This window comes from Lissotriton helveticus, chromosome 1_2 (genome assembly GCF_964261635.1).
Source record: "Lissotriton helveticus chromosome 1_2, aLisHel1.1, whole genome shotgun sequence".
NCBI classification, from domain to species: domain Eukaryota; kingdom Metazoa; phylum Chordata; class Amphibia; order Caudata; family Salamandridae; genus Lissotriton; species Lissotriton helveticus.
The window spans coordinates 186,215,833-186,236,444 of record NC_136058.1 but is presented as its reverse complement, the minus strand read 5'-3'; the positions used below and the strand labels follow the sequence as shown (position 1 = coordinate 186,236,444).

The following is a 20,612-nucleotide window of genomic DNA, read 5'->3' as shown; positions in this document are numbered from 1 at the left end:
GTGGTGACTCCTTTCCATCTTGGGCAGTCCATTACCCTTCCTACCTTCTATCCTCCCCCTCACCCGTCTAAGGAGGAAGAGAGACTGCACCGTCTGGACCCTAAGAGGGCGGTGTCGTTCTATCTGGACAGGACTAAAGACTTCCGGATGGATGACCAGCTGTTTGTTGGTTTTGCTGGCTGCAAGAAGGGCAGAGCGGTGCACAAGCGCACACTTTCCAGGTGGATAATCCTGTGTATCAAGATCTGCTACTCTCTTGCTGGTAAGGACCCTCCTGAGGGTATTAGAGCACATTCTACTAGAGCAAAGTCTGCAACATCTGCTTTGTCTAGGGGTGTACCTGTTGAGGATATTTGCAAGGCCGCGACTTGGGCCTCCCTCCACACTTTCGCAAAGCATTACTGCTTGGATACCGAGGTGAGGAGGGATGGCCACTTCGCGCGCTCTGTCCTCCAAGACTTCCTGGTGTAGCAGAGTGGGCACCCTCCTCCGGGAGTGGGGACTTCTGTGGGAATCTATTCACAAGGTGAGGAATCCACACGGTAGATGTATCTATCAGAAGAACAAGTTACTTACCTTCGGTAACGCTTTTTCTGGTAGATACTATATCTGCCTGTGGATTCCTCACTGACCCACCCGCCTCCCCGTTGTCCACTCTGCTATACCTGGTTTTTCTGTATATATGTTTATACTATTGATTTAGTTCTATGTGTACTGTGTACATTGTATATTTGCATATTTGCTGTCGTTGGTCCGTCCGTGTGCCTCGAAGGCACGGAAAAAAGGGCGGAACTGACGTCATCACGCCGGCGTGGGCCTGATATGGGGTCGGTGACGTCAGACGGAGTCGCGCGCGATGCCGTGCTCCTGTGATGTCGCCCACGTCGGCGTACTACGAAGAAAATTTCCGAACGTTGCTGGCGCAAGGGGGATATTCACAAGGTGAGGAATCCACAGGCAGATATAGTATCTACCAGAAAAAGCGTTACCGAAGGTAAGTAACTTGTTCGTCGTGCCCCTAGGGCACCATTGTAATTTTGTGCAACTTGTCGTATTTTTCGTAAGAGATTGTCATGTGCTTAGCCCTCTGACCTCATAAAGAGTTCAGAGGTGTTGTTATTAATAAATATACTGTTTATTTTCATACCAACCTGTGTGGTGTCCTTTCATCTGGTATTCAAGGGGTTATATTGTGGTAAAACAGCTGGCTTCACATGCCAAAAGAGTTTAGCCTAAGACTGCTTTGTCCATGCTACCATTAGGATAGCTGGTCTATAAGGTTGACTTACAACCAATCACCATAAGGGTTGTTTGGACTGATACAAGGTGATCACTAGAACTAGTCAGCATCATATGCCAGGCCAACTTCTCACAAACTCTATAAATAAAAAAATTAAAATTGCAATAGCCCCTGCTGGTGTCCCGCAGGACCACTTGGGGTGCTGTGCTGTGTCCTACAGGAGCAGTCCAAAAAATCTCCAGCAAGAGTACTGTGGAACCAGAGGAACAATTTATTTTATTTTGGCCCTTATGGTGTGTCCCTCTGTGACCCCCCTCCCCAAGGGCTAAGGGCTAAGGGAACCCACTACCCTGATCTCTACAACTTACATTTTTTTTATATTTTCAGTACAGGATTGTAATGGGAACTGCAACATGTTCTTTCATGTTGCGGCCAGCCAGTTATATCACTGGGTCCTCCAGGACCAAACCGGCTGATGAAAAATAGTCCTCCCAGTCAATCAAAATGCTCTATTTTTTGAATTTGCGATTCACTGTCCAGATATCTCCATTTTGTTAACCTTAATTTTTCCAAAACGGATGAACACCAAATCACAAAAGCATGCTTTCTGGGTAAAGATCTTACTTTCTGTAAAATTTGGTATATTTCTGTTCAGTGGTTTTCTCTGTATTGCTGTTAAAAAATCCTTATAGAAATGTTGTGCTGAATTTGGTTCAGTTTGACAAATGTTCCCAAAATTTTCCAGCAAAAAGGTCATACCAACTCCGCTACTTCATGAAAAATGTTGGGGTTGGGGGTTAATTTCCTATAGGAAAATTGAACAGTGGTACAGCCAAAATGGCTGAATGAAATTGCAGCAAATTTGGCAGGAAGCTAGATCTTTACCCAGCATGCTTTTTATTATTTGATATAAATTGGTTCTATAGTTTTTGAGAAAAATTATTATTCAAAGTGTATGTATATATTGTGATAAGGTACCACAACAGAACTCTTCTGGTACCACAGCTCAAAACATGCAATCTGATTGGCTAGTGCAACTTGAAGAGAAAGTTGCACCCACCATTTTATGACTTGGAGACTTGGTCCCTGTGTCGTAGACAACTAATAAAAATAATCAATAAACAGGCACAGTGGGAGTACCTTGACCTTCTGTCCCTTGTCGCAGAAAGTCCTACCCCCTCGGGTCAAAGTAAAACGTTTTTTTTGCTGTGCCTTGGGGCTCAGCATGGCCCAGTGTAATGTCACGCTAATACTGTAGTACCATGGGGTAAAAAAGACCTCTAAGGAATGATAATGAACTATATTACGTTACGTAAAAAAATCCTGGAAGTTCACTGAAAAAACAAAGGTTAAAGTTACATTATAGCTAGGTATGGCTATTATATCTTACTTCAATTTTTTTTTTAAACTGAGAAATTCACTGGGAAAAAAACAAAGGTGCAAGTGACGTTATAGTTAGGTGAAAATGTCGGTTGAAACTTTATATTTTAAACTAAATAAAGCATTGCCATTCACCAGTGAAGCAAGTATAACTTGTGTCCTAGCAATGCACTTCTTATTACCTCACATATTACCTTAATCATGACATGCTCTATGACATAATTGATAACATCAACGCAACATCTGAAATTACATCATTGATGACAACACCGTGCGAGTTATAGTTTCTCCACTTAGCTATAACTGCTGAATTTCAGTGACATTTTCACCTTGCTATAAGTTCACATTAACTTCTGTATTTTAAGACAAGAGTGTGGTTGTGAGAGTGTGGGTGTGTGTTGTATGAGGATTTCCCTGGAGGAGAACTGGTATTACAGGTAAGTAAATATTGATGGTAACATGATACACTCATTACCAGATTGAACATAAATAAATAACATTCCCATTCCGTGTACATTAATATATTTACTCTTATTTTTCAGATGATGTTACATTTAATAGATGTGACCAAAAGATACTTGAATGTATTGAAGAGCAGGATGGTAAGGTTCTTAAAATAAATGTTTAAATGAATCCAGTAGTAGAATTTAATATACCTCATTTAATTATTTCATCATTTGTATATGCCATCAAGTGATCTACCTAGTTAGAAAATTCTGAAAGAGACCATTAGTTATAGATTCCTTAACTTTGAATTACCCTCATGCATCAGACAGGACCGGGAGACTTTTTTCTGTAGCAATGCCTCTGCTCGTCGGTAGGTGGCGTCGGTCGAATCCGCGTCCACCGTCTGCATCGTGGTTGCCGGGATGACGTTGCAGTGTCTACTTAGATGCCGCCCCTGCCCACTGACGTCAGTTCTTTCTATTTCTGCGCCAGCCAGCGCTGAAGCGGAGAGAAGCTTGCCCCTAAATCATTTTGTGATTTTTTTTCAACTTTTGTCGATGTCTTTTTAAGTCTTCGACTCCAGATAGCACAAGCCATTTCTCATCGTCTGACCGGCTTCAAGCTTTGTGACTCCTGTTACAAATTGATGTCCATCATGGATCCTCATCTTGTGTTCCTTTGGTGCCTGGAGCGGTCATGCTCCGACTGCCGGGCCATGAATCCGAAGTCTTAGCAGGAGCAGTCACAAAAGCTCTTGGAGGGCCGGTAGTCCACTCCATGCCTTTGAAGGTCCCGGTTGAGAGGAAGGTCTCGGGACCGGTCGCGGAGCCACCACCACTCCTCATCGAAGAACACAAGAAGAAGGATTGTCTCTCTTTGCCCTCTCCCCGTCCATCATCTGATGCGATATGGGACCTGGAGCATCGTCGCTCTCCAGCTCCGTCTTCGGAGCCCACCTCTGGGATGGCTCTGCGCATTCCTGGAGCCAGAGCATCCCCAGCCCAGCTGTGAGCTTTTTACAAAGGTCTTCATAGCCTTTTTGGGCAGCCCGTTTCCGCCGGCACGCCTTTGGCCCCCCAGACTCAGCTGGGGGCCTTGAGCCTTCAATGCTGGCAGCTCCAGCACCAGAGGGCGCCCGAGGATCCAGGCCTGGATCCGGATTGATGCCGGTTGATCTCATGGTACCTTCCCCGGTGCCAATCCAGTGACGATGCCCCCGACGTAGGTGTGCCACCAACTGGCGTTGACCCCAGCCTCACCCCCCCCTACTTGGACATAGCACCAGACCAACGTCGCTCAATGTCAGTGAAGGCACCGGAGGGTACCTTTGTACCGCTGTTCATCCCTGGCGTTGCCTATCGCCCTGAGTGGCAGCATAGGAGAGTGAGGAGGACTGGGAGGGGTCTGTAGATACTTTAGCTGACCAGTTTGAAGAGCCAGACTGGGTGAGGCCAGTGGTTTGGATATCTCCCCAGACCTTGGCATGCTCTCCCCCCCTAATGTGGGTATGTAGGAGGGAGCTTCGTATGCAGTTGTGTTGTGTAGGGCAGATGAGGCCTTGGGCCTTGAGCTTCTTACATTGGCAGTCAGGACTGACCTCCTGACAGAGGTACTGTTAGACTCGGGGGTCTCTGGTTGGCACAAGTGCGTACTTGCGACAAGCAGGGGCCTCCTCCTCCAGTCAGGGCAAGGGAACTACTCCTTCGAATAACCCCTGCTCACCCTCTAGGTAGTGTGGCGCGAGCAGACAAGGCTAATCTTCAGGGCGATAGTAAGTTAAGCATTTATGATCATACACATTAAACCCATGGACCCACCACAAATGGACACCAGTCGTAAGGTTGTATCAAAAATACGTAGACTTTATGTAAAAATACTTCAGCTGCAGAGTTATCACAAGACCATATAGTATTTAGCGATTTGAGGCCACCAGATTTAAATAGGCAATTCTAGTCTTTCAATGTTCGTTGTGCAGCAAGGTACGATGACAGGGAAAACAGAACGTTGCGGACCCTGGATCCGATATGAACTCGAGGCGGAGTTCAGGTGTACCTTGCTGTGGATGTCCGAGGCGTTTCAGGCGCGGCTACTGGTGAGGGCGAACCCAGGACGAGGCTGACGGTTCTCCAGAGGATTTCTCCGGCTCGGAGCCCCCTCGAGGTGCGAGGTGGGGGAGCAGGACTGTGGAGGGTTGTGGCGATCCGGGGTCGATGCAGCTCATGGGGCGAGACGCCGTACAGGCCTGCGGGGCGTACTACTTCTTAGCACACCAGGTCATACTCGTGGATCTGTTAGGAGAGTCGCGTTCTCGGGCCGACAGGTGCAGCACCAGGCTTCCGGTACCACTGTACGGGGAGGCCTTTCTTAAGGTGCAGCACGAGCCTTGGTATGCAGGAGGGCAAAGCGAGACAGTCGGGTACGTGACGACGTGACGACGTACGGACCGTCCGAGGCTATGGCATGCGCTCCATGCAGATTCCGTCTGGAGAAGATGAGAGGCGCACAACGCGCTCCGTTAGCAGGCGAGGTGACAGGAGAGCTGGCGGCCCGGCACTGAGGCGAAGAGCGGCTCAGGGGTGAGTGGGGCGAAGGCACCCGAGTCACAACTCCGGCAAGGGAATAAGAACTAAGGCCCAACAGCAGATGGGCACAAGCAGAATAGAACCCAATGGTCCTGGGGTTCCGTTCAGGGGGCAAGCTCGCAATCAAGCCCTTGGAGATCGTTTCAGGCACAAGTCTACAAAGTCCTCTCTGGTCCTTTCCTCTCCGTTCTCAGCAAGGCACCACTGTAGGCCAATCTTACAGGATACAGACTAGTTTCCTTCCTTCAGCTTCTCTTGGTCCTTCTAGTCAGGCAGAGGTTCGTCGTGGTCAAAACTGGATCTGATTTGTAAGGAGCGAAGCTCCTATACTTATACTGAGTTTCTTTTGTCTTTGCAGGCCAGGGGGCCTGAGCATAGTTCAACCCGGTTTTGGAGTACTCTGTTTACAGGAAGCTGCCGTCTTCTTTCAGGGTGCAGGGCAGGGACGTCAGACGCTCCACAAGAGGTGGAGCCAGCATTGTGGTAGTGGAGCACAACCCTATCTCGAGTCAAGGACTACTCCGCCCACCCATCCTGGTGTAAGCACCCTATTCACCACCTGGAGGCCCAGACTGTCCCCGGGAATTCCCCAGCCCTGTCACTCATACAAACCAGACAACAGATACACATCCTGGCAGAGGCGGGCCGAATAGTTAGGCGAGCAAAAGCTAACTTTCTGAAAGTAGCGTTTGCAAACACAGGATATTAAAATAAACCTTTCTAAAGGAAGTATTTTATTACTCTGAGTTCATGCATACTAAACTCGATGTGCCACCGTGTTCCCTGAGTCTACCGGGACAATAGCGTGTAATAGTTCCGGCAGCCCATCTTGGCCTAAGAGAACAGGTAGCCCTTCAATAGTGAAGAACGAAAAAGGCGGTAATTCACTACTAGGACATGCCACACTCTAGGCTTGTCCTACCTCATGCTTACAATGCACCCTGCCCGTAGGCCTACCATAGGGGTGACTGATATGAAGGTTAGGGAAGGTTTAGGGACTGGCAAGTGTGGGCACTTGCTCAGTCAGCATGGCAGTACCAGACTGCACGCGGGGTCTGCAATGGCGGACCCGAGACACATGTTACGAGGCCGCTTCTGTGGGTGGCGCAACCAGCGCTGCAGGCCCACTAGCGGTATTTGTATCTACAAGCCCCTGCACTCCTCGTGCACATTACTGGGGACTGACAGTAAACCAAATAAGCCAATCGTGGAAATCAATCATGGATACACTTTACATTGGGAGCACTTGCACTGCGGCACGGGTTGGCCATGGCGCAGTGCCCTGAGCAGCGAACACCAGCAAAACATCTGAGGCACATCAGCAATAAGAGGAAGGGAGACTCACGCCAAGGTGCCAGGTCTAACACGTGTCCCCTCCAGCTGAAATGTGGGGAGAACTACCCTTGCCCAGGGAGTTCCTCATCACTAAGGCGGAAAAACCTTGACAGACCGTCAGCATTGGCATGGTCTATGCCAGGGCGGTGTTCCACCGTGAAGTCCATACTCTGTAGAGAAATGGACCACCTCAACAGTTTCGGGTTCTCACCCCTCATTTGCATCAACCACCTGAGGGGCCTGTGGTCTGTCTGAACGCGGAAGTGAGACCCAAACAAGTAGGGTCTTAGCTTCTTCAGGGCCCAGACCACAGCAAAAGCTTCTCTCTCGATCGCACTCCACCTCTGTTCCCGTGGAAGTAACCTCCGACTGATGAAGGCTACGGGCTGGTCCCAGCCTTCCTCAGTCATCTGTGAAAGGACAGCCCCTACCGCATGCTCTGAAGCATCTGTCTGCACTAAGAACTCTTTGGAGAAATCAGGAGCCAGGAGCACCGGCGCCGTGCACATGGCCGTCTTCAGGGTGTCGAATGCTTCCTGACAGGCGTCAGTCCAGATCACTTTCCGGGGCTGCTTCTTCGAAGTCAGCTCTGTCAAGGGGGCAACAATGCTGCCATACCCCTTGACGAACCTCCTGTAGTACCCGGTGAGGCCGAGGAAGGCCCTCACCTCCGTTTGGGTCTTGGGGGGGTTCCCAAGCCAGGATAGTCTGAATTTTGGGCTGAAGGGGCGCCACCTGGCCGCTCCCAACTTGGTGTCCCAAATACACCACGGAACCCTGCCCGATCTGACACTTGCTTGCCTTGATTGTGAGGCCTGCCTTGCGCAGCGCCGTCAATACTTCCCACAGGTGTCGCAAGTGTTCGGTCCACGTACCGCTGAACGCTGCGATGTCGTCCAGGTAGGCGGCACTGAACGCGTCCAGTCCAACCAACACCTGGTTGACCAACCTCTGGAAGGTGACAGGGGCGTTTTTCATCCCAAATGGCATGACCCGGAACTGGTAATGCCCATCTGGTGTTGAAAACGCTGACCTCTCTTTGGCCCCGTCAGTTAAGGCGATCTGCCAGTACCCAGACGTTAAGTCGAACGTGCTGCGATACCGGGCAGCCCCCAACCGATCGATGAGCTCATCGGCTCTGGGGATGGGGTGCGCGTCAGTCTTCGTGACTGAATTGAGTCCTCGATAGTCCACACAGAACCGTAGTTCGGGTGTGGCTCTCGCAGCCTTCGGGACCAAAACCACTGGGCTGGCCCAAGGACTGCTGGAGGACTCAATCACCCCAAGAGCAAACATCTTCGAGACTTCCTCCTTGATGCAGGCTCGTACCCTGTAAGTCACACGGAAGCCTTGTGCTTCACCGGCAAACTGTCTCCCGTGTCCACATCATGGACGCACCAATCTGTGACGGATGTATGACATTACAACGCATGCTTTTACCACGCATGCTTTTACATCGCAAGTATTACAACGCAAACCTTTACAACGCATAGCGCTTTGGGGTGCTGGATAGTGAATAGTTTAATTTGCTATTCCAACTCCAGTCCCCGTGGACACTAGGGAAGGTGTTGGATAATAAATTAAACGTATTCCCTATCCTAGAGCGCCCCCCAGCGCAATGCGTTGTAATGGTTTGCGTTGTAAAAGTTGCGATGTAAAAGCACTGTGTGGTAAAAGTTGCGTTGTATAGGATGTTTCCCATCTGTGACACCAGGAAGTACAAGTCAGAGAATTGCCCCAGCAACTGGCAGCAATCATTCTGCTGCTCCGGGGTCAGGGAGGATGAGAGGTTAACTCCGTCCACTGACCCATCTCGCTCGGAGGCCACCAAGAGGTCCGGAAGAGACTCGGTCTCCTCCTTCATTCCGTCATCGGTTGCCAACAGCATGCCCACTTCGGACCTCTCCAAGTGGGGCTTAAGGCGGTTAACATGTAGGACCCTCAAAGGGTTCCTGGGAGATTGCAAGTTCACCAGGTAGGTGACAGGACTCTTGCGCTCCACCACCTCAAATGGACCCGTCCACTTATCCTGAAGTGCACAGGGCTCCACTGGGGCCAAGACCCACACCTTTTGTCCAGGTTGAAGCTCTACCAGAGTGGCATTCTGGTCATACCACCGCTTCATCTCTTCCTGGCTGACTTCCAGGTTTGCCTCAGCAAGTTGCCTGAATCGCCTGGTCTGATTTCGGAAGGCCAGCATGTAACTGTATACAGACTGGGGAGGTTTCCTGGGAGATTGCTCCCAGCCTTCCGTAACCAGACTCAGATTTCCGCGGACCGGGTGACCGTACAGAAGCTCGAAGGGACTGAACCTGAGCGACTTCTGTGGCACCTCTCGGTATGCTAAGAGTAGGCCTGGCAAGAGGACGTCCGACTTACGCCTCATCGGTCCTTCTAGGCCCATGATCATGCCTTTCAAGGTTCGATTGAATCTCTCAACCAACCCATTTCCTTGGGGGTGGTAAGGGGTGGTGAACTTGTAGGCTACACCACACTCTTGCCAAAGGGACTTCATATACTTGGATGTGAAATTGGTGCCCCTGTCAGACATCACCTCTAGAGGAAATCCCACTCGGGAGAAAATTCCCATCAGTGCTCGTCCCACCATGGGGGCCGTCACTGTCCTCAGAGGGATGGCTTCAGGGTATCGGGTGGCATGGTCCACCAAGACCAGGATGAACCTGTTGCCCAGGGCTGTCTTGGGGTCCAGAGGCCACACAATGTCAATTCCCACTCGCTGGAATGGGGTACTGACGACGGGGAATGTTGGAGGGGAGCCTTGTTCTTCCCTCCACACTTACCACTTGCCTGGCAAGTCTGGCAGGTCCTACAGTGAGCATCTGAGTTCCTGTGCATTTGGTGCCAATAAAAGTGGGTGACAAGCCTGTCATAGGTCTTGTCCATCCCCAAATGTCCTGCTAACGGCACATCGAGAGCCAACCCCAGTAGGAAGGCTCTGAACTTCTGGGGTACCACCAGCGCACGGGCTGACCCCGGTTCAGCAGCCTTAGGCTCTGAATACAGGAGATCGTTCTCCCAGTAGACCAAGTGTTTTCCAGACTGAACACCATTGGCCTGGTCTGCAGCCTGCTGCCGCATACCCACGAGAGAAGGGCACTCTTTCTGCTCCTTGCAGAATTCCTCCCTGGAGGGGCCTCCCTCCTGCTGCCAATGGGTCAGCTCAGGCAGGTCTCCCAGTTCAGTGATCTGTTTCCCGGTAGGCTCCAGGGCATCCCCCTCGAGGTCTGCCTCCTCCTGGGCCGTGGGAACTGCAGAGGCCGGCTGTCCGTGCCCCCTGTGTCTTCTCTCTAAGGCCGGTTCCTGGGCCTCTCCTTCGGGATCCAAGACTTCTTCAACACCCCTACTGGCTGTCATGGACCGCTTGGTCATGCACGCCCAGTCGGGTAGACCCACCATCCGCAGATGAGTCGTTTTCTCCACCTTTGCCTAAGGGGAGTTCTCCAAATCATTCCCTAGCAGACAATCTACAGGCATGGAGGTCCTCACAGCGACTTGCAAAGTACCTGAGACCCTCCCCCCACTCGAAGGGAACCTGAGCCATCGGACACTGGCTCTCAGAATTGTCAGCATTGATAACCCTACAGTAGGCGTGCGGTACCACCTGCTCTTAAGACACCAGGTGCTGCCTCACTGCAGTCACACTGGCTCCTGTACCTCGAAGAGCCTCCGCCTTCTTTCCATTGATGGTCACTACTTGCCCATATTTCTTAGTGTTATTGGGTAGGTAGTTTTCTGGGACCATTTCACTGTCTCCTAGCGAGACTAGGGTCATCTGGACGGGATCCCCACCCCTTTGGACAGCTACTTCCTCCCCAAAGTTAACATTAGCTATTTGCCTGGGGGGAGGACCAATGGGTGCGGGTTTTGCAAAGAGGCGACACTTAGGGTCAGAGGCAACGTGACCCTGGTCGCCACACCTAAAACAGGTGATAGGCCCTCTCTGAACAGGTTTACCTATCGGGCCCCGCTCGGTTTCGGGGATGGAGGAGGCTGAGAACCTTTCCCTTGGTTCCCTTGGGGATTACTTTGTGGGCCTTTGTGGAACCCTTTCTGTTTCCCCTGTCCCCCCACTCATCTGCTGGGGACCCTGCCCACCTTTGGCTGAGTCTCCCACTGGACCTTTGTGGACCCTGGTGCTGAGCCAGCGGTCCGCTTCCTCAGCAAGCTTCCTCGGGTTGGACAGCTTGCTATCGATCAGGTGCTGGCGTAACTCAGGAAAACAATTAAGCGACAAGTGCTCCCATGCCATTAAGTCAAGCAGCCCTTGAAAATCATTTACCTTGCTGCCCTTCACCCAACCATCCAGCGCTCTGCAGAAAAGGTCACATACTCCACATACGTACCCCCTTGAATCTTCACACAATTCCTAAACCGCTGTCGGTACATCTCAGGGGTTAACCCAAATCTGCGCATCAGGGTATCTTTCATGTGCTGGTCGGAGTTAGATTCTTCAGAGGGAAGATCTAGCAGGGTATCCCGCCCCTCGGTCAGGAACCTTCCCCACAACCCCGCTCCCCAATCTCTCTCAGGGACCCGGTGGGAGGACATGGCTACCTCGTAGGCCCGAAACCACTGCCCTATGTCATCCCCCTTAAAATACTCCTTTACCACATCCTTCGGTACGTAGACCCTTGACTCTACCTGCGCTGGCGTTGTGCTGCCACCAGGAGCTGAGTCCAAGCTCTTTGCTTTCAGCTCCAATTTTTTGATGCGTATTTCATGCTCCATCTGGATTCTCTTCTCTTCCATCGCCATCTGTCCATTCAATCTTGCCGTCTCTACTTCATGCGCTCTGGTTGCGGCCCTGTCCGCCAGCTCTTCTGACGACAGGCCCCGGGGCACCTCGACAAGGCTATCCGGTGGATCCACCACCAGCTGGTTCTCTTGATTCTTTCCAGGCTCTCAGGGCCTTGATGGTCTGGGTTTTGTTTTTGCACCCGGTGTGGGCGACTCGGAACTTTGAGCAGAAGGCTTTCAGCTGCTCGCCTTTGTAATTTTCAAGCTCTTCCCAGTTAACATCATCGATTCCGGAGACGACAGAGGGTGCTCCTGCGGGGAGTGAACCAGGCATGGTTCGGCGATACGAGATCTCTCGGCAAGACAATAAATCTGTGGCTTCCTTATAGGTCTGCTCTCACTGCGTGGTGATCAGTAATTTACTGTACATAAACCATATATGCAAATTCGGAATCCTCACCGCTGCTGCCAATGTTAGACTCGGGGGTCTCTGGTTGGCATAAGTGCGTACTTGCGACAAGCAGGGGCCTCCTCCTCCAGTCAGGGCAAGGGAACTACTCCTTCGAATAACCCCTGCTCACCCTCTAGGTAGTGTGGCGTGAGCAGACAAGGCTAATCTTCAGGGCGATAGTAAGTTAAGCATTTATGATCATACACAGGAAACCCACGGACCCACCACAAATGGACACCAGTCGTAAGGTTGTATCAAAAATACGTAGACTTTATGCAAAAATACTTCAGCTGCAGAGTTACCACAAGACCATATAACGTTTAGCGATTTGAGGCCACCAGATTTAAATAGGCAAATCTAGTCTTTCAATGTTCTTTGTGCAGCAAGGTACGATGACAGGGAAAACAGAACGTTGCGGACCCTGGATCCGATATGAACTCGAGGCGGAGTTCAGGTGTACCTTGCTGTGGATGTCCGAGGTGTTTCAAGCGCGGCTACTGGTGAGGGCGGACCCAGGACGAGGCCGACGGTTCTCCATAGGTTCTCTTCGGCTCGGAGCCCCCTCGAGGTGCGAGGCGGGGGAGCAGGACTGTGGAGGGTTGTGGCGATACGGGGTCGATGCAGCTCATGGGGCGAGTCGCCGTTCAGGCCTGCGGGGCATACTACTTCTTAGCACGCCAGGTCGTACTCGTGGATCTGTGAGGGGCGTCGCGTTCTCGGGCCGACGGGTGCAGCACCAGGCTTCCGGTACCACTGTACGGGGAGGCCTTTCTTGAGGTGCGGCACGAGCCTTGGTATGCAGGAGGGCAAAGCGAGACAGTTGGGTACGTGACGACGTACAGACCGTCCGAGGCTATGGCATGCGCTCCGTGCAGATTCCGGCTGGAGAAGATGAGAGGCGCACAACGCGCTCCGCGGCACTGAAGTGAAGAGCGGCTCAGGGGTGAGCGGGGCTCTCTGCGGCGGGGCGACCAGGCTCCGGGGTGTCACGACCTTGGGAGGGGCGAAGGCACCCGAGTCACAGCTCCGGCGAGGGAATAAGAACTAAGGCCCAACAGCCAACAGGCACAAGCAGAATAGAACCCAATGGTCCTGGGGTTCCGTTCAGGGGGCAAGCTCGCAATCAAGCCCTTGGGGATCATTTCAGGCACAAGTCTACAAAGTCCTCTCTGGTCCTTTCCTCTCCGTTCTCAGCAAGGCCCCACTGTAGGCCAGTCTTACAGGATACAGACTTGTTTCCTTCCTTCAGCTTCTCTTGGTCCTTCTAGTCAGGCAGAGGTTTGTCGTGGTCAAAACTGGATCTGATTTGTAAGGAGCGGAGCTCCTATATTTATACTGCGTTTCTTTTGTCTTTGCAGGCCAGGGGGCCTCAGCCTAGTTCAACCCGGTTTTGGAGTACTATGTTTACAGGAAGCTGCCGTCTTCTTTCAGGGTGCAGGGCAGGGACATCAGACGCTCCGCAGGAGGTGGAGCCAGTATTGTGGTGGTGGAGCACAACCCTATCTAGAGTCAAGGACTACTCCGCCCACCCATCCTGGTGTAAGCACCCTATTCACCACCTGGAGGCCCAGACTGTCCCCGGGAATTCCCCAGCCCTGTAACTCATACAAACCAGACAACAGATACACATCCTGGCAGAGGCGGGCCGAATAGTTTGGCGAGCAAAGGCTAACTTTCTAAAAGTAGCATTTGAAAACACAGGATATTAAAATAAACCTTGCTAAAGGAAGTATTTTATTATTCTGAGTTCAGGCATACTAAACTCGACGTGCCACCGTGTTCCCTGAGTCTACCGGGACTATAGCGTGTAATAGTTCCGGCAGCCCATCTTGGCCTAAGAGAACAGGTAGCCCTTCAATAGTGAAGAACGAAAAAGGCGGTAATTCACTACTAGGACATGCCACACTCTAGGCTTGTCCTACCTCACGCTTACAATGCACCCTGCCCGTAGGCCTATCATAGGGGTGACTGATATGAAGGTTAGGGAAGGTTTAGGGACTGGCAAGTGTGGGCACTTGCGCAGTCAGCGTGGCAGTACGAGACTGCACGCGGGGTCTGCAATGGCCGACCCGAGACACATGTTACGAGGCCGCTTCTGTGGGTGGTGCAACCAGCGCTGCAGGCCCACTAGCGGCATTTGTATCTACAAGCCCCGGCACTCCTCCTGCACGTTACTGGGGACTGACAGTAAACCAAATAAGCCAATCGTGGAAATCAATCATGGATACACTTTACATTGGGAGCACTTGCACTGCGTCACGGGTTGGCCATGGCGCAGTGCCCTGAGCAGCGAACACTAGCAAAACATCTGAGGCACATCAGCAAAAAGAGGAAGGGAGACTCACGCCAAGGTGCCAGGTCTAACTTGTACTTCAAACGGCAGCGGCCTCTTTGGAGCACCTGCTGCCTTTTAATGAAGCCTTCACCTATGTCCTTCTGGGCACTTGGTCCAAGCCCAGCACAGGCACTCCTGTGGACAGGATGATTGCCCAATGCCACCGCCCGGCCCGGTGACTCACTTTTCCTCTGCCAACACCCTACCCCGAGAGCTTGGTGGTCCAAGCTTTGTCTTTCAGGGCACATTCCCTACTGCTCCCCCAGTAAGGGAATCCAAGAAGCTGGACCAACTTGGTAAGAAGATGTTTTCAACTGCCAGCTTAGCGCTGTGGTCGGTGAACACCGCATGCCTCTTGGGCGGTTATACCCATATAGTGTGGGACACGGTTGTGCAAGTCCTGCCACAGTGCCCGGAGGGGGCCTGGGCCATTCTCATCCGCGCAGTGGCAGAGGGTCGAGACACAGCTAAGTTCACCATTCTGTATGGGCTGGATACCGCCGACTCCCTGGACAGAACAGTTTCCACATCAGTAGCCTTGAGGCGCTATGCCTGGTTGAGGACGTCTGGTTTCTCTGGGGATGTCCAATCCACCCTTTTGGACATGCCCGTTGATGGCCGTCGCCTGTTCGGTGACAAGGCGGATTCAGCGCTTGAGCGCTTCAAGGATTCTAGGGAGACAGCCAGATTTTTGAGCCTTGCTGCAACCTCTCGCCCCACGCAGTCCACTTTTCGCTCCTTTTGTAGCTACGGAAGGGGTGCCCCACGATGTTCCATTCATTCTGGCCACAGGGCCACACAAGCTACCCAGCCTCTGCGTGGCCAAGGACGTGGGACCCAATGGCGCGGCTCTTGGGGCCAGCGGGTGAGCCAGACCAACCATGCCCTCCTGCATTAGTTTCCAAACCCTCCTAGTTCGACCTTTCAGGGCCACCAGAGGCCAGTGCGTGGCAGGATTTGCCATCTCTTCCTCCACTGGCAAAACATCATATCGAACAGGTGGGTTTTGCAGATAGTCCGAAGGGGCTACTCCATCTCCTTCGAGACTCTCCATCCCTCCATGCCACCAGCACTTCATCGCATTTTAGAGGATCCCTTGGCCATTCTCCACCAGGAAGTTGAAGCTCTCTTGACAAGGGAGCTATCAAAAGGTTCCCTGTGCCACAAGTAGGTTGTGGTTGTTACGCCCACTACTTTCTAGTACCCAAGAAGTACAAAGGCCTGCATCCTATCTTAGACCTCAGGCCCTCAACCGCTTCTTTTGGAAGAAGTTCAAAATGCTCACGTTGGCTCAGGTCCTGTCTGCCCACGATCCCGGAGACTGGATGATAGCGTTGGACTTGCAGGACGCCCATTTGCACATCCCTGTCCTGCCAGCCCACAGGCATTACCTACTGTTCATGGTAGGCCACAAGCATTTTCAGTTTACCGTGCTCCCTGTGGCCTTTACCAGTGCCCCTCGGGTGTTCACAAAAGTGATGGCGGTGGTCGCAGCTTATCTGCATAGATCAGGTGTTCCAGTCTTCCCATATCTCAACGACTGGCTGTTGAAATCAAGCTCACTCCAGGCTGTTATCTCCCACCTCCAGGCTACGGCAGTCCTCCTGCACTCGTTGTGGTTCAATATTAATGTGCTGAAGGCATAGGGCAACCACCTGGGGGAGGTGGAAATCAGGGGTCTCTGATCTCTGGCAGAGTCCAGTCTCCACATCAACCTTTTGGCGCTCCGGGCAATCCGTCTTGCACTGAAGGCATTCCTTCCTTTTGTCAAAGGAAGAGTAGTGCAGGTGTTCACAGACAACACCATCGCCATGTGATACTCCAATAAACAGGTCGGGTGGGGTCGTAGACCCTATGTCAAGAGGCCCTTTACCTTTGGACATGGCTGGAACATCAGGTCATATCCCTGGTGGTTCAACAACTGGCAGGTTTCCTGAACGGCAGTGAGGACGAACTCATCCGCCCATGCATGATGGATCACGAATGGCGTCTTCACTCGGAGGTGGTGTAAGGTCTCTTTCGGCAGTGGGGAGAGCCTTGGCTAGATCTGTTTGCCACCGAAGGGAACGTATAATGTAAGCAGTTCTGCACTTTTGAGTTTCTAATGCGGCACTCGCTCTGCAACGCTTTTCTTCGTGTGTGGTATTGCGGCCTCTTGTAGGCCTCCCCGCCTGTAGCACATCTGCCCAGAGTGCTGAAGAAGATCAAACCCAACCAGGCCCAAGTCATTCTTGTGGCTCCGGACTGAGCACGTCCATTGATCCTCCCATCAGACTGCCTCTTCGGGAGGTACTAACGCAGCAGCAGGGGACGGTCCTCCACCTGAACCTGTCCAGCCGCCACCTCCTTGCATGGAGATTGAGCAGTTGACGCTTTCGAACTTCCTCAAGAAGTCTGTAAAGTCATCTTGGCAGCCAGGCGTCCCTCCACTAAAACGGTATACACCTGTAGATGGGACAGAAAGATGGGCAGAAAGGGGATCTACAGCAAAGGCTGTGGATCCCCTTTCTGCCCCTCTTTCCGGGTATTCTACTCTTCATTCTATATTTGATTCAGCAGGGCTCTGCGCTGGGCACCCTTAAAGGCTACCTTTCTGCCATCTCTGCCTATCTTCGCCTTTCATATCAGCCTTCTCTTTTCAAGTCTCCAATTTTAAATAGATTTTTAAAGGGTATTACTCATCCATCGCCTCCTTACTTAATGCCTCAGTGGGACTTGAATCTTGTTCTTACTTTCCTTATGTGTGCTCCCTTTGAGCTGCATCATAATTGTTCTCTTTGTCTTCTTACCTTGCGGACCCCTTTCCGGCTTGCCTTCACATCTGCTCGCAGGGTGAGTGAGCTTCAGGTACTTTCCTCCAAGCTTCTTTTTCTTGAAGTTCATACGGACAAAGTAGTCCTTATCACTAGGCCCTCTTTTCTGCCCAAAGTGGTTACCTCTTTCCACATAGGTCAGACCATCACATTGCCCAACTTCTTCCCGCCTCCGCACCCTTCCAAAGAGGAGGAGAGACTACACCGTCTGGACCCAAAATGTGCGTTTTCCTTCTACCTTGACCGCACTAAAGATTTCTGGGTGTATGATCAACTCTTCGTGGGTTATGTTGGTGCCAAGAAAGGTTGGGTGTGCACGAATGTACCAGCTCTCAATGGGTTGTCCTATGCATCAAAAAAATCTGCTATTCTTTGGTGAAAAAGGAACCTCCAGTAGGACTGCGCGCCCACTCTACCAAGGCGATGGTAGCCTCTACTCCTTTGAGACATGGAGTTCCGTTGCTGATATCTGCCAGGCACCTACATGGGCACCCCTGCACACGTTCACAAAACACTACTGCCTGAATAGTAAGGGTGGGCGTAGTTGGAGAAGTACCACAACACGGAATTCTGCGGGATTGATCAAAACTCAGTGAATTCCGCTCCACAACTCCATTCCGTCTCACCACAATTAATAAAACAGAAACTTCACATACCTGTGGTAAAATGACAAGTAACACTATTATTACATGCTAAAATGCATATAATCATCTAAAAAAAGTGAAAATTAAATTGCAGCAAGCAGTGAAAGAAGGTGATGATTTTGATGTCCTCACTAACCTAGGGAGGGAACCAAGCAGATGCCTTGAACACAAAGAATACATCATGCTGAACAATTGCTGGTGGTCCCATGCTCCTAGGACCACCCCATGCACAGTTATGAGCAAAAAATACAACCTGTCCATCAATTGTTCTTTTTGCAAAAAATACAATCCCAACTAAAGGTCCTGCAAAGCATTATGGGACAATATTCTAGGGTGCAGTGAATATTATAGTATCAATATCAAAGCAATCCTCAAGGGGCAAGCTCTCGGGCTCAACTGAGAGCTAATACTAAAATATTCACTAAACTCTAGAATCTCGCCCCATAATGCTTTGCTAGGGCTTTGGTTGGCATTGTATTTTTGCCCATAACTTTCCTTGTGATGATCCTAGGAGGATGGGACCAACTTGGAAGCATTCAGCATGATATGCTCTTTGTGTTCAAGGCATCAGCTTGCCCTCCCCCTAGGGGAGGGCAAGCTCCCCTTGTTTTTCAAAGTTCAATTTTGTGAGTTGGTTATATGCATTTTAGCATGCAAAGGTAAAGTTCATTTATAAGAGGGATGTGGGTACAGTAGGTAACTCTGTTGTGTTGCAGAGTGGGAATTCATGCATGAATTCCATGTTTTCAATAAAATGCGTAGTTACCAAAACTCTGTGACTTCTGCTAGCGGAGTGGCGTTCATTGCTCAGGATTACTGGATAGCCAAGTCTGGAGAGATGGCTTTTTTGATGGATACATTTGCCTGTGGATTCCTTACCTTTTTAATTACCACTGCACCAGCATTCCACAGAAATTCTTTTCTTAGCTCTCCCACACCAACGAGGACATCACAATAGCACGACTCCGCTGGCGACTCCGCCTGATGTCATCGGAGCCATAAGAAGACCTCATCGGCGTGCTGACGTCAGCTCCCTTTATTCCGCGCCATTGACACATAATGGTTTTTTCTGGGACTCTCCATTTTACATGTCATAACATTGTTGCTATCTTCTACTTTGTGCTGCAGTGAGAATGGCTTCTACAAAGAAGTTGAGTGTCAAGCCCTGCAGGGAGCGAGGGGGCCATTTGTCCATCACGGATCCCAACAGCAACTGTCTCTGTTGTCTTTCTTTGGACCACGATGTCGAAGGGTGTTTGTGCTGTCAGACGATGAACCCGCAGGCGCTGAAGGAACATGAGACAAAACTCTTCATGGCATGGGCCGAAAAAACAGAAGAGGGGTCGCAAGAGATCGAAGTCATCGACCTTGCATACAAGTCGAAGAAGCATAAGAAAAAGAGGAGACATGGGTCTCGAGGTTGATCTTCGAAGGGCAGGGCTTCGAGGTCGGCCTCCCCTGTACAGTAGCATTGTGACAAGGATGCCATCTCGCTATCACCTAATTCTTCTCTGCAGGTGGCTCCGGCCACTCTCAGGTGTTGAGGATTCACCGGTGCCCAGGGATTCTTCGGCACCCACAGTGTCTTCTCCCGCTCCAGCGGCTTCGCCTGTTCCGGCTCCAATGTCTCTGGCACTGCAGCCTCAGCCCCCCATAAGGCCTCAGATGGATCCAGCCCTGGGGGCTTTGGATCCTTATCCTCCTTTTCCAGGACCAGGAGTGGATCCCTCACATTTCCTAAATGCGATGTTTGGTATGTTTGCCAAGGCATCTTACCCTACCGGTGCACTGCCTGGCCCCGTGGATCCGCTTGCCTTTAATTTGGGCCTACGCCAGCAGTATGCCCAGGCACCTTTCATGCCGATGGCTCCATCATGGCAGTTTCTGTCACCAAGGTTTTTTGACTCTGCTACCCCTATCTGTAGTGCTGTCTGGTTTTGGCCCGACGTCTTTCCAGATTCGAGCTGTGCCCTTGCCCACTTCAGAAGGTCCTTCTCCAATGCCGGCGCCATTGTCACTGGTGCCACGGCTGACGCCACCAACGCCGATCTAGAAACGGCTTTCCAGTAGGAAGACTGCTGGAAGAAGAGGAGTACACCTAAGAACATGAGGAAGGGGAGATCCTCGACTCTGTGGACGACTTCGAGGGCTCATGGGAGGCCAGTGCCTGGATACTTCCCCTGAATAGGAGCTTTGTTCTCCAAAGGTTTTGCCTTTACAAGTCTTTGCCCCTTACCACTTAGTAATCAGGAAAGTCGCTGACCATTTGGACCTTCAGTTGCCCTCAGCTGAGATGAAGTCAAATATCTGGACTGAAGTGTTGCATTCTCCTTCCTCTTCGGCTGAGCCTCTGCTGCCTTTCAACGAGGCATTGACAGATCTGATTATGGAGGTGTGGGAGAAGCCCTTGTCTGCCCCTGTAGTTTCTAGGTCAGTGGCAAGATGGTATAAACCAACTCCTTTTGATCCAACTTTTCTTTCTGCCCATCCTTTGCCAGAAAGCTTGGTGGTTCAAGCTTCCTGTTCCAAGCAGTCCACTAGATCCTTCCCCACCACCCTGGGTGATAGAAACTCAAAAAAACAAGAACAGTCTGCAAAAAAACTGTTCTCCTCTGCAAGTATTGCTC

General features: G+C 51.2%; 1 protein-coding gene across 42 annotated transcripts in view; it reads left to right on the top strand.

The window, feature by feature from the left end:
* LOC144799531 (uncharacterized) overlaps window positions 1-20,612 on the top strand; it is a 5,513,712-nt gene that overhangs the window by 5,119,069 nt on the left and 374,031 nt on the right. For all 42 annotated transcript variants that reach the window (XR_013603860.1, XR_013603862.1, XM_078671256.1 and 39 more), the window contains one exon: window positions 3,163-3,222. Coding sequence is in view for 40 of the 42 variants with exons in the window: in XM_078671256.1 (XP_078527382.1) it covers window positions 3,163-3,222 (60 nt within the window). In the remaining 2 variants the exon portion in view is untranslated. The remainder of the gene's footprint in view (window positions 1-3,162; window positions 3,223-20,612) is intronic.